Here is a 12,633-nt window from a genome sequence, read left to right on the forward strand (position 1 = left end):
CATTACCAGAAGTTACTCTAGTAAAAACAAAAATAAAAAACAACAACAAATAAACTTATCATTTATACATTTGAGAATTTTGGCATTTCTCTTGGTTTTTATTAAAAGTTAATAGCTATAATCTATACATACATATTTACTTTAATATTACAAATTAAGAATATTTTTATATGGAGTTTATGTTTATTTTTTATTATTTGCTTTTGTAAAAAAATCGAATGTATTGATTGATGTCATTTAGGGTGAGCCAAATCAACTGAGGTGGATCACATAAAAAACAAAAGAAGAAGAAAAAATACACATAGTTTGTTTTTGGAACTTAAATACGAAACTGTAGAATTGTGGTTTGCAAGGCTGTGATTAAATGTTATCTTTACTTTAGTATGGACCATTTTAACTGTTCACGAGCTGACTGAAATACCTGGAAATATTTAAAGATGTACAAGATGTTAGCAAATGTTATTCAAATTGTTAGAACTATATAACCCAGAAATCGGAAGGGTGGTGTTAGTAAATTTTTGGTAAGGGCGGATATTAAAAAGGAAAATATTAATATTAAAAAACACAAAACTCCAAAGGAATAAATTAACAACAAATCATTAATTTTGTTCTTATTTACAACTAAATAATGCAATTTATATTTGTGACTTAATATCCGCTTCAAAACCAGGTTTTCAGTATTAGTAAATATGCAATTTATAATTAAATAAAATATAATATATATATATATACACGCCTCTTTTTTGTCAATTTATTAACTAAGCAAATAATAATACATGATTTGGAAAACAAAAAATAAAATAAAACAAAGTAAAATATATATTTATTAAATAATAATACTTTCCATTACAACAATACTACTACTTGCCAAAGAGCTAGAAATTATATTTTGTTTGGATTAAAAAATAAAAAATTATTTCTTACAAAAAGAAAATTAACATCTTTAATGAAGAAATGATCAAGGTAAATAAATGTTATTGTATAATCTTGCACTGTACATAAATTATGTGAATTAATGTTTGTGTTTAGACTTTTCCAGTTATTCTACCAAAATAGTCCATTCAAGACGTTAGTTACCTGGGCCACTGTTTGTTCGGCAATGGGAATGTCATCGTTACGTAAATCGACACGTTTCACAACAGATGATGGATCAGCATCTAAAATTATTCTGCAGAAGAAAAAGTAAAAATAATTTAATATACAGTTTTTATGTAAGGTAATAAGATATGTTATATATTGATAAGAAATTTAATTCGAGGAAAAGGAATAAAATTATAAAATATTTTATATACCAGGACATGTAAAATCAACTGATAATTGATTGCGAAGATGGTTATTATACATCAGCAAGTCAAGCATATTCAATTCATTTCAGATGAGAAAAACGCATACAACTGCTATAATCAGAAACAAACCTAATTTCCCAGCAGACATTTCCAGATGTATAATTAAGTGGCACTGGAATTTAACAGCTTGATTGCAGTCCCTTATTAGAAAATTGTTGGTAGGACTATATGAAGTTTCGGCTAATTTGAGATTCACAGGAGTACAAGGAGTACAAATCATCCTATATATAAAACGCGCAAAGCAAATAATAATACGCTGTTGTCGATACTGCGGTGTATATACCACATTGTCTCCAATACAGGATGCACTTTTGTTGTCGTTGTATAACTGAATTCTCTGAAATTTTCTACATTGGGTTCTAATTGGGTACAAATTACTCCACTAAAAATTATAAATATAGGTCCAGTTTTTCTGGTTGTCCCCATATAACGGTACCCCCAAGTTTTTGGTATTTTGGGGGTTCTGATCGTATTTTTCGACCGAATTGACTGTAATTTAGTACGTCGAGTTATTAGGTAGCAAATCTCTCCACTATAAATTATACATATTGGTCAATTTTTTCTGGTAGCCCCCATATAAGGGTACCCCCAATTTTCGGTATTTTGAGGTTCTTGAACCAAATTCTTTTTATACCCTTCACCACACTGTGGTACAGGGTATTATGTCTTTGTTCAAATGTTTGTAACAGGCAAAAGGAAACGTGATAGACACATGGTTCATTTTGAGAATATGCATAGAATCACTTTTTGAGTCGATTTAAGCACGAAATTTGGCACAGCGTAACAAATTATATCTAGAATGATGTGTGTTAAGTTTCCTGAAAATCGGTTCGGATTTAGATATAGCTCCCATGCACCAAGGTCCCTTAATATCTTTCGGTTTGCACTAAATTTGGCACAGCGTAACGAATTAGGTCTAGATGTGTGTTAAGTTTCCTGAAATCGGTTCAGATTTAGATATAGCTTCTATATCTGACCAAATGAACAGTTTAGTATCGGTTGCAGAATGACGTGTTTATGGTTCCAATTTCATTTTACTGGTCCTTTAAAAATGCGACGTCTGTTAGGATTCATCTGTTGAATATATTCAAAGTGGTGAAGGGTATCATATAGTAGGCCCGTCCGACTTTACTACTTTCCTTACTGGTTTTTAATTAGTCTGGTTCTGTTTCAAACTCCAGATTTAAAACAAGTAAAAAAGGTCGTAAAGTTCGGTCGGGTCCTCCAACACGTGATGTGCATTCAAAATTCCTTAATGGAGATTTTGTCATCGTATTATGTTATTGCAGGTTGTTCATGCGAAAAAAATCGTGTTCCAAATTACAGACACATACAGACACATGTAAAACATAAACAGGACTTTTTAATTTATTATATACAAATTTAGACCTATAGATAGCCTTCCACAACACTTTATACCAAATTACAGCAATATCGGTTGGAAAGCGACAATGGGATGGAATGGTTCTTTCCGTTCTATCGGAAAACATGCCCAAACCTCCCAAAATGCCGAATAATTGATGTATTACTATATGGGGGGCTACACGGAACATAGGCTATAAAATATTTGACTCCCCATGGGAACATAAAAAAACGAAATATGATCCAATTTGCTTACAAACTTACTCAAAATCCACAAAATACCGAATAATCGGGTTACCGTTATATGGGGGACGCCCGGAAACATGGTTCATTGTACATAACTTTATGTAGGCAAATCTTTTAATCAATCAGAATCTAAAATATCAAATTGCTACCGTATTGGATGAAAAACGTGCTCAAACTCCCCAAAATATCGATCTTAAGGGGGTAGCGTTATATGAGGGCTTCCTAAAAGGTGGACAAATATTGCTACATTTTAGTACGAACATTTACTACCATACCACAATTCAAAATAACAAATTACAACCAATAAGGTAAACAAGTGTTTCCGAAACCACAAAATATCGAATATTGAGGGTACCATTATATGGTAGCTACTCCGAAACATATGTAAATATTGATAATTTTTCGTAGGTAGATCTAATATCCAACGTGGATGCAAAATACCAAATCGAAGTTGATTTGGTTAAAAAACGTGCCTAAAACATCCAAAATAACGAATACCGGGGGTACCGTTAAATGGGGACAGTAAAGAGCGGACCAATATTGATCATTTTCGGTATTAGGATTTGATGCCCAATCAGAACCAACTGTAGCAAATTACATTCAATACGGTTGAAAAAACGTGTCAAAAATCCCCATAACACTTAATATTTTGGTGTTACTTTATATGGGCCTATACCAAAAAAAAAGGACCGATGTACCCCATTTGCAATACCAACTATTCCAGAAGTAATATCAATACCAGTGCAAAATTTCAAAGGTCTATCTCAAATATTGCGATCTCTTTGGTGATTTCAACAGACAGACGAACACACATATACCGACATAGAATTTTATTCTGATCCAGAATATGTACGTTAAGGTGAGGGAGGAGGTGTTGCAAGAAGAGTACCAAATTTCCACCTTAAGGTGGAGGGTACAAAAATAGAAGACCCCAGCATGTTGAATCCGTAATGAAGGAGAAGTGTAGCGCATCATGTGGACCATTACGCATGCAGGGTAAATGTATTCAATTCGAGTCCGATCCTGATCTCAGTTGGCCCATAACTTCGGTAGCTCATATACTGATTCTATTTGGTTTATCTGAGTTATAAGGAGAAACCCTGTTGTTATTCTCAAGACAGAATTTTGTATAATCGGTAGCTAGTACATACTCTGGCGGAACACTATTACCACCGACTGAACTATGGCTTTTCTAATTGTACTTTTTAATTCACTACGTTAAGGATGATTCAGTCGTCTCAATTCATATTGGGCATGGATTGCTGACAACGTGCAAAATGTAATTGAATTACATTGCAGTGGGATGGACATATTCCCACGAAAATCAAGTATATTGCTTATTAAATTCAACATTCCATTAAGACTACAAGAAAATTAGAGTGGCTAATTAGACACCGTAATTTAATGATGCAAGAAAAAGTTTGTCTTTTTACAATCCTCGGTTAAGAATTGACACAAAATGTAACATCTTACATACGATGCATGTTTAATTGCCTTATCTACATATGTGAAATGACAATCTCACACAATGGTATATGTTCCCACATTCAGTTATGAATTTCACAACATTCCAAACATATGATACACTTCACTTCTGTTTTTTATCGTTTCACTTACCCTCCATCACAGATTTCATCAAATGCCAACATAATGATTTCCAAATTATCCAATACCAAACGTTTCTCAACATTCTTCTTCAGAATCAAACTGATGGAGTCATATAGGCAATTGAGCACCGACAATAGGATCAGTTCATTTTCATATGCATTACCCATAACATAGAAGAATAAGTCCACATTACTCTTGTAGACACACGTCAGACCATCCAACATGATGATTTCGGTATTGGAACGATGTGTCTTATTGAAGAGATTCTTTTCGAAGGCTTTCTGTTCTTTGACTGTGGACAAGATGTTTTTGTCATAGTATTTGGCAATGATACGATTGCCATCGTTGTCCATGATACACATGCCCTTGATAATGTCCTGAAAAACATTGTATGTTTTATTTTAATTTAAATATATTAATTTTTTTAATAAAATTTGTAATTTACCATCATAAATCCGTCCATGGTGTTGATGTGTTTTTTTTTCTATTCCGATTTTGACAGATGAACACGTCAAAGGTAGGGATCTACAAGTCGACTAATGGAATGGCTGATATGATGAGATTTGCTGTCAACATATATTGTTGGATATTACAGTAGATGTATTCCAGACCGTGCAAGGCTGTATTTACATTTATTATTCGTTGTGAGATTTTTCAAAATAGGAATTGATGTTGAATGTATATATATAGAATGTATTTAATATACAATACAAAACTATACATTATGGTTTTGCTATACACTCATGCATGTTTTGGACTGTGAACTCACTCAGTACTGTACAAACTAAATATATAAAATGTTTTGATAAGTTAGTGGCAACGTAACGTAATTGTTGCTGACATTTATTTGAATTAACGAAGACAATTGAATAAACGTTACTTTTTCACATAGCATTTTAAATATATTTTAATAATTTCCAAATATATATTTCATAAAAAAACGTATAAATAAACGAATTCGATAAAACATCTATAAAAATATGGATATTATTATGACACACGATAAAGCCGTTTGTACCGAAGTGCCAATAAAAACCAGAAAACCCATGGACGAAAATGATTTGATGGAACGTTTGAAAAAATCTTCATCCACATCGATGGAAAAAAAGAAATCCGAAAGTAAAAAATTAAAAAAGAAACTAATACAAATAGAAGAACAAAATGAGTCTTTATCGAAAATGATCTATGAAAAGAATACGGAAATTGTTGAATTACGAAAATCGGTAAACTCTTTGAATGAAGTTCTCAATTCTGTGCCACTCGATGAGTTGCGTTGTAATTCATCTATTGCCAGCAGTAAATTATTAGAATTAAGTAAGAAAAATCGGCAATTGAGAGCAGAGTTGGAAACGACAAAAAATCATTTAAATCGTAAAGAGATGCAAATACAAAAACTTGAAAAGAATTTGAAATTAGCCGAAGAAAAACATCAGCATGATAAAGAATGTTCAAAAAAGGGGGTAAGTAATTAATTCGTATCTTACATTTAATTGTTCGGTTCATATTTTAAAGAACATATTTGTAATATTTTTGTATCTTTTAGTCCACACCTCTGGACGAACTCCAAGCTAAACTCAGTTCCATGCAGCAGAAACTCTTTGAAACTCGCAACAAAAATGTTGAACTTAGTAATCAACTTAAATTGGCGCAGAAATGCTTACAACAGGAAATTGGCGAACATTTCAATTTAAACACTTTGGCGGCACATGCCACAAATTCCAATTGGCGTGGCAGGGCACAACAAATTTTACATTTGCAACAAAAAGTGCAAGAGCTTAAGCAACGTCTTGAACAGCAGGAAGAAGAAAACTATGATTGCCACCCACCCGGTGATGTTTCGGAACAATTTTTAACCTCAATTAGCGGCAGTATTCTCTCTATGGATCGTCCTAATGTTCGTAAAACTGAGTTGCAACATCGTGCTAAAGTGGAAAATCTAGAAAAAGAAATCGCCGCACTAAAATCACAACTCGATGAGGCGCAAAATAAAATTCTAGCCCTTAAAGTGCGCAATAAAACACTTAACGATGAAATTTCGAAGCATAAAATGAAAACAAATAATTTGGAGGAGCAGAGCGATTTCAATAGCATAAATCTGGCCACAATAAATGAAAAATTAAATCAACAAAAATTACAATATGAAAAGAAAATTGCCGATATGGCGGAAAATTTGAAAAAGTTGGCAAACGAAAATGAAGACTTGAAATTGAATAACGATCATTTGAAAACAAAAATGGAAGAATTAGAACAACTCATTGTGAATAAAGATGATCAGATAATACAGCTGCAAGAAGTCATTAAGAAACTGGAAGCTGATTTAAAGGCTATTTGTGGAGGATTTCTATTTTCTTGTCGGGAATTAAGGAAGGTAAGAAATACAATAAATTCGTGGGGTAGATTAATCGATTTGTGATCACTATACTTGAAGACCTTTGGTCCATTGCATTCATTCTGAAAAATAGGAATAAAATGGGATGAGAAAAGGTATTGAGGTTTTTCATTGACATTTTATGATATTTGTTGTCAATTTCATATCTTCCCAATTTGCTCGCAGTAAATTTTACAGATATTGCCGAATATAATAGTTAAAAGGTGGGTTAATAGCTTCATTAACTGGATTATCATTCGGCTCTGATTCACCTTAGAAAAGCATATAAACCGCTCTAGAATTTATAGAACGAATAATGCAGGTGCGAGAGTCCCAGAAAACTCTAGCAACTGTGACTTCTTTCAGTATAGAACAGCCTGTATATATTGACCGAACTTCAAGAGGTAGTATAGACCAATGAATTAATTCCAATTTTATAGTTAAAGGCTTCCTCCAACTTTGTTCCAAGGGAAATTTTTTCTTCACTGACAAGTAAACTTTAATTTTTTTGAATAATTTGGTATAAGACCGATACTGCAGTATATTGAATATAATCCAAGTAGTGTACGACTCGGTCTTTGATAATTACCTAAATAGGGTTTCTATTAAAGAAGTATTATATTAAATATATTATTTTTCTTATTACGCAGGAAGAATTCATAACGATTTTGGATACATTGGAAGCCGAAAAGAATTCCCTAATGGAACATAATAAACGACTCAATGAACGCGTCGAAGGGGAACGTTTAAAAAATGAACATCTACACGAACAGAATGCAAAACAAAAGATACGCATCTCACGGCTAGAGTCGAAAATTCGTGATATGGAACGTGAAATCGATACAAACAATGAGAAAAAGAAACGTTCACAGCGTATAGCGGAATATGCTTCCAGTTTATCGACCATGGGTAGTAACACATCATTGATGTCATTTACATTTGAAAATAGTTCAATACTGAATGCACCAAATTGTAATAATTCTGATATTGGTGGTGGTGATATGGGCGAAGTGACAAATGTAACCGAATTAAGAAACCGGTATGTTGATTTATTAAATGATATAATGAACATTTATAAATAAAGCTGTGTTAACATCAAACGATTTATTCGAATGTCTGTCGTTTATATAAAAAAGATACTTGATTGAAATTTTATTTTTCCATTTGATGTAAATATAGCTTAAAAATATCCCAAGACTAAAACTTTCTTCTTGTATATAAATTAAATTTTGTTTTTTTTAGTTTGGAATTGGCCAGTGAAAAAATCACAATATTGCGTGAAAAACTTGACCACATATCTGCTGAGAAGGATAACGATCTCAAGACCTTTGAGCATATTATAAACAATACCAAAAATATGATCATTGAAACGTTGTTGGCACAGCGAGCAAGTCTATCAAGTTTGGATATTAAGTGAAAACTAAATATTTTATTTCAATTTCATTCTACGAAATTACATATTGAAATTTTGTTTTTGGAAGTAATTTGAGTTTGTGCGGGGAAGGGACAAACTTTGATTACTACCAAAAATTTTAAATTTCTTTTATGAAAATTTCCAGTGTAGAATAACAATCTGCTTGTGTAAAATTCGAATCGAACAAATTCGAATGAGTTATTATCAAATGTTTGCTAATATACGAAACTCCACAGGTGTTTTGGTAATAACTCACTCGCTTTTTACGAATTGTACAAAAACATGTATGGAAATGCTGTTTTATAATATCGCTCTGTGAAACTTTTCTATGAAATTAATAAAGTAAAAAAATTAACAGTTTTTGGTAAATAAAAAGACAAGGAAATGTTTACAGATTTATTTGTAGTGACAATAGACATGGGCACTAAGAAGTTTAATTCCTTAAGTAACTTTTCCAACAGGTCATATTCATAGCCAATTTTGTGATATAAAAATATTACTATGTGCAATCGATGGTGAAATCAAATACTCCATTTGAAACATTTTAAAGTCTTATTCTAGAAATTCGCTAGACAGAGATCTCGCTTGTGAGAAGCAAGAAATGCAAAATGCAGATTCGAATTTTCGAAAATGATGGCTAAAAAAAGATTTGTGTTGCTATATTGTAATTTAAGGTGTAATGAGAGTAATTTAATTTTGTAATATTTTATTTATTGATTTTATTTTAAGTGATTATTTATACTCTTCCGAGTCGAGCTTGATGATCTAAGTTTTGCAACTCGAAAGAGTATAATTTTTTTTATTTGTTTCAAAAAAATTTTTTTTTATTTGTTTCAAATAGTTTTTTCACATTTAAATAAATATAAAATGTCAAAAAATACGGTACGAGCAATTTTTTTCCATTTCTATTCCCCTTGCCCCTCTCTCCTACAAACAAAGACTTGCCGCAAGTAAACTCGCCTAATCTAAAACAAGACTTTCATAATTGGTCTGTTCCCGTACTGCAAGAATCTACTCGATTTTACTATTTTCTTCGATATCATAAAGGGAAAAAGTGTTATCGGAGTAAAAAATAGTAGATTCTTCCAGTACGGGAACAGACCAAATATTTATTTGAGGCAAATTTGACTATGTGGGTTTTCCATTATTTTTAATATTTTTTCTGGAGTGATAGATTCTCACACAGACTGTCTTTATTTCGCCTCCAAATTGCAACAAATTCGGCCTGAATATTCCTTTTCGCCTTTATACATTCATTGAGTTAAAAATATGCATACAACCATTTATAATATTGAAAAACGTCAAAGAAAAGGTATTGTGTAGACATTTTTCATAAAAATATTTAATACTTATGTATATTTTTGTAGTCAGCTCCCTTTAAATTTATTAGCGAAAAATTTCGCACAACATTTCATGACATACTCCCACTCCCTGTAATACAGAATAACTATTTTTCACCATAGCGAATTCTTTCGCTTTCGAACTTGATTCAGAATAAGGGGAATGTGAAAATGCGAATACTTTTAAGGGAAGAGCGAGTAATTGCTGTCCAGAATGTATAAAAATACAGATTTACAATTCCAATTCTATGTCAAATGTATGCCAACCCATTTCCAAAGTATGAATCACTCCACTGACTTTGGATGATCCAATCTGTTGTCAATGTTTCGCTGAATACATGGATGGAACATCGAACATTTGTTCATGAAATGTGGATGAATGCTCAACCCCTCAGTAACCATGCTTACGCATATATTTCTTTACGTTATTGTCACCATTAAAAATGCACATTCTTTTTGGGTTACATTCTTTGTTTTATTTTTGTTTTCATTATCGTTTATTAAATAGTTTGTTATTTTTGTTATTATTCATATTTTTTTGTATTTGTCAATAAGTTTAGTAAGCAGTTTATTATTTATTTTTCGTATTTGTTTGCATAAATTCATTAATTGTGATTGCTTTAGTGTTTTTTATTTTTATTTATTTGTGTGTTTGTTTGCATTATCTATTTTAATTATTATTATTTTTTTTTGATATTCAAAACAATTTGTCTTAAAGTTGTAAATAAAATATTTCACTTAGATTAACTTAAAACATTATTACACAAATTATTAAGAATAATATTAACATTCAGTAACAGTTTTTAGAGTTTTTTATTTATGTTGTTTTTATTTATAATTTTAATATAAAGTGACGATAACAGAGGAGGCAAGAGAACCCCCGCTTATTGTATGCAATGTATTTTTTTTAAATATTTTTTTATGTGGATACGATATTGACTTTCAGAAATCACCAATTTCAAAAGGCATGGTAAATGTGAAGCTATGGTAGAAAATATAAATGTTCTTGAAAAAAAAAACAACAGTATTTATTAAAGAGTATTTAAAAATGTCAAATAAAAAACAAAAAGGTTTTGATCATGGCATAATTATGCAAGGTAGTCTCATAAATTTGCCTTTGACAGTATTCAGCTTTCAAAATTTGAATGAAAATATATTCCTTCGAAATGTACGCATATCGTGTGTTCAGTGGCAAAAATTGCTAAATCATTTACATTTATAAATATTTTGCAGGTCCCTGCCTCTAAAACTTAAAAATATGTAATGTAAAACCATTGTTAAATCTCAGGAGCACTGTTCAGCTTTAGAAAATATATTTTGTTTAATTTGTTGAAAATATGCCAATCGACATGCATTATTTTTCATATTATTTGAATTTGATATATGAGTTCCAAATTAAAATGGGTTGTCATCATCAAATTCTTCTGTAATTATGCCATGGTATTGATTTTATTTAACGATATCCCAAAATTCGAAAAAGTGCGAATTTGGTTTTGGTATTTTTTTTTTTTTTTTTCAAAAAAACTATTTTCGGACATATCTGATATATTTTTTAATTTAAATCGGATCAACAAAATTCAAGATTATCGAATTAATTCAAAATTACATTAATAAATTTAGAAATTATTCGTGTTCCATTTTGTACCATTTTATTCCGATGGAGATTTTTTAATTTGTGTATAAGGTAAAACAAATTAAAAACTAATATTAGGTTTGATACCCACTTAAAATAGTTCAAAATTTACAGTGGCGATTTTTAATATTATTTAAATGATCAATATGTTAACTTCAATATTTTCTGGAAAAAAATAAAACATAAATAATAAAACATATTAGAAAAAATATTTAAACAAAATAATTTATTGATTTTCCTTTCCACTTAATAAATCATTTACCTTTAGCATGGACAAATCTTGCTAAACTATGAAATACAAATTCCAAATAATAAAGTTTATTTTATATTTTCTCACCTTTTCTAAAGGGCTGTTCTCCCGACAATTTTAGCATTACCTTTAGCGTGTACAAAAACTGATGTGTATTATTGTATAATTGTTTTTTGTTTTATTGTAAGCAGTCTAAGTTTTATTTAACAGTCTATGATTTACCAATAATTGGGTGTAGGTTTTATTTTATTTCTAATTATGGTTATTATCCATATCCAATATGTTTAATGCTATTTGTATGTGTATGTATTCCAATTTAGCTAACTACAAAAGCTGTTTTCTTTTCATTGTTGTTGTCCCATTCTAAGAAAACATTTTATCAAAATTCTATTTTATTGTATTGTATAAATTGTATATTTTATTTATGGAGGCTATATGTATAATTTCGTAAAACCGAAGACCATTACAGACTCTCTTTTTTGGAAAAGTCAAAAACTTTATTGTGGCTTAAATCAGTCCACCAATTGTTTTGTTGTTGTTCTTGTTATTAAGCAGTGCTTTACTTAATTTTTACTACTTATTTTAAAGTTAAAATGTTTATGGATAGGTGTTTAAATAGTTAGTAGTATTATTTAGTCTGTTTTTATTTTTCTTCATGCTTTAAAATGCTTCATTATGGCTTGGCGTTTTTTTTAATTTTTGTTTTTAGATAATGGAACTGATATAAGTTGGACCGTTTTTCATAATAATCAAATTTTACAATTTCTTAATAATCGAAATAGTGGGTTCAATGAAATATATCCAATTTGCTAGAACCATATATTTAAATTTTAAAATAAATGACTTACCTTACAGTTCATTTTTTACCTGGTTAGAACCAGAATTAATTCTTGCATACCCTTATACATCATTTAAAACAAAAATTAATAAACATCGAACAAGTATACTAATTACCTACTATTAGGGTGCACAATGTAGACAATAAACATTTGGTCTGTTCCAGTAATTTTTTAATTGTAAATCTAGAAAAAGGGAAACATTTCAAAATTGCTCTCAAGCAATAAGA

At 30.5% G+C, this 12,633-nt stretch overlaps 2 protein-coding genes across 2 annotated transcripts; one reads left to right on the top strand and one right to left on the bottom strand.

The window, feature by feature from the left end:
• Positions 1-320: 320 nt before the first annotated feature.
• Positions 321-5,053, bottom strand: LOC133326676 (coatomer subunit zeta-1-like). Its single transcript, XM_061535297.1, has 4 exons — positions 5,008-5,053; positions 4,572-4,939; positions 1,078-1,168; positions 321-421 (listed from the first exon to the last, which is right to left on the bottom strand). Exons 1-4 carry the CDS (start codon positions 5,023-5,025, stop codon positions 374-376), a joined length of 525 nt encoding a protein of 174 aa, XP_061391281.1. The 5' UTR covers positions 5,026-5,053; the 3' UTR covers positions 321-373.
• Positions 5,054-5,542: 489 nt separating this feature from the next.
• Positions 5,543-8,347, top strand: LOC133326677 (putative leucine-rich repeat-containing protein DDB_G0290503). Its single transcript, XM_061535299.1, has 4 exons — positions 5,543-6,022; positions 6,106-6,930; positions 7,581-7,969; positions 8,173-8,347. Exons 1-4 carry the CDS (start codon positions 5,543-5,545, stop codon positions 8,345-8,347), a joined length of 1,869 nt encoding a protein of 622 aa, XP_061391283.1.
• The last annotated feature ends 4,286 nt before the right edge of the window (positions 8,348-12,633 follow it).

The sequence above is a fragment of the Musca vetustissima genome, unplaced genomic scaffold (assembly GCF_032173495.1).
Source record: "Musca vetustissima isolate MV318-11 ecotype Yass unplaced genomic scaffold, APGP_CSIRO_Mvet_v1 utg21948, whole genome shotgun sequence".
NCBI classification, from domain to species: Eukaryota; Metazoa; Arthropoda; class Insecta; order Diptera; family Muscidae; genus Musca; species Musca vetustissima.

Excerpts from the sequence above, each read along its gene's own strand:
- LOC133326676 (XM_061535297.1), bottom strand. Across the intron at positions 1,169-4,571 it reads GATGAAATCTGTGATGGAGG|AATAATTTTAGATGCTGATC; the intron begins GTAAGTGAAACG and ends TTTCTTCTGCAG. Across the intron at positions 422-1,077 it reads CCGAACAAACAGTGGCCCAG|GTATTTCAGTCAGCTCGTGA; the intron begins GTAACTAACGTC and ends AAATATTTCCAG.
- LOC133326677 (XM_061535299.1), top strand. The coding sequence starts at position 5,543 with ATGGATATTATTATGACACACGATAAAGCCGTTTGTACCGAAGTGCCA. Across the intron at positions 6,931-7,580 it reads CTTGTCGGGAATTAAGGAAG|GAAGAATTCATAACGATTTT; the intron begins GTAAGAAATACA and ends CTTATTACGCAG. Across the intron at positions 7,970-8,172 it reads GTAACCGAATTAAGAAACCG|TTTGGAATTGGCCAGTGAAA; the intron begins GTATGTTGATTT and ends TGTTTTTTTTAG.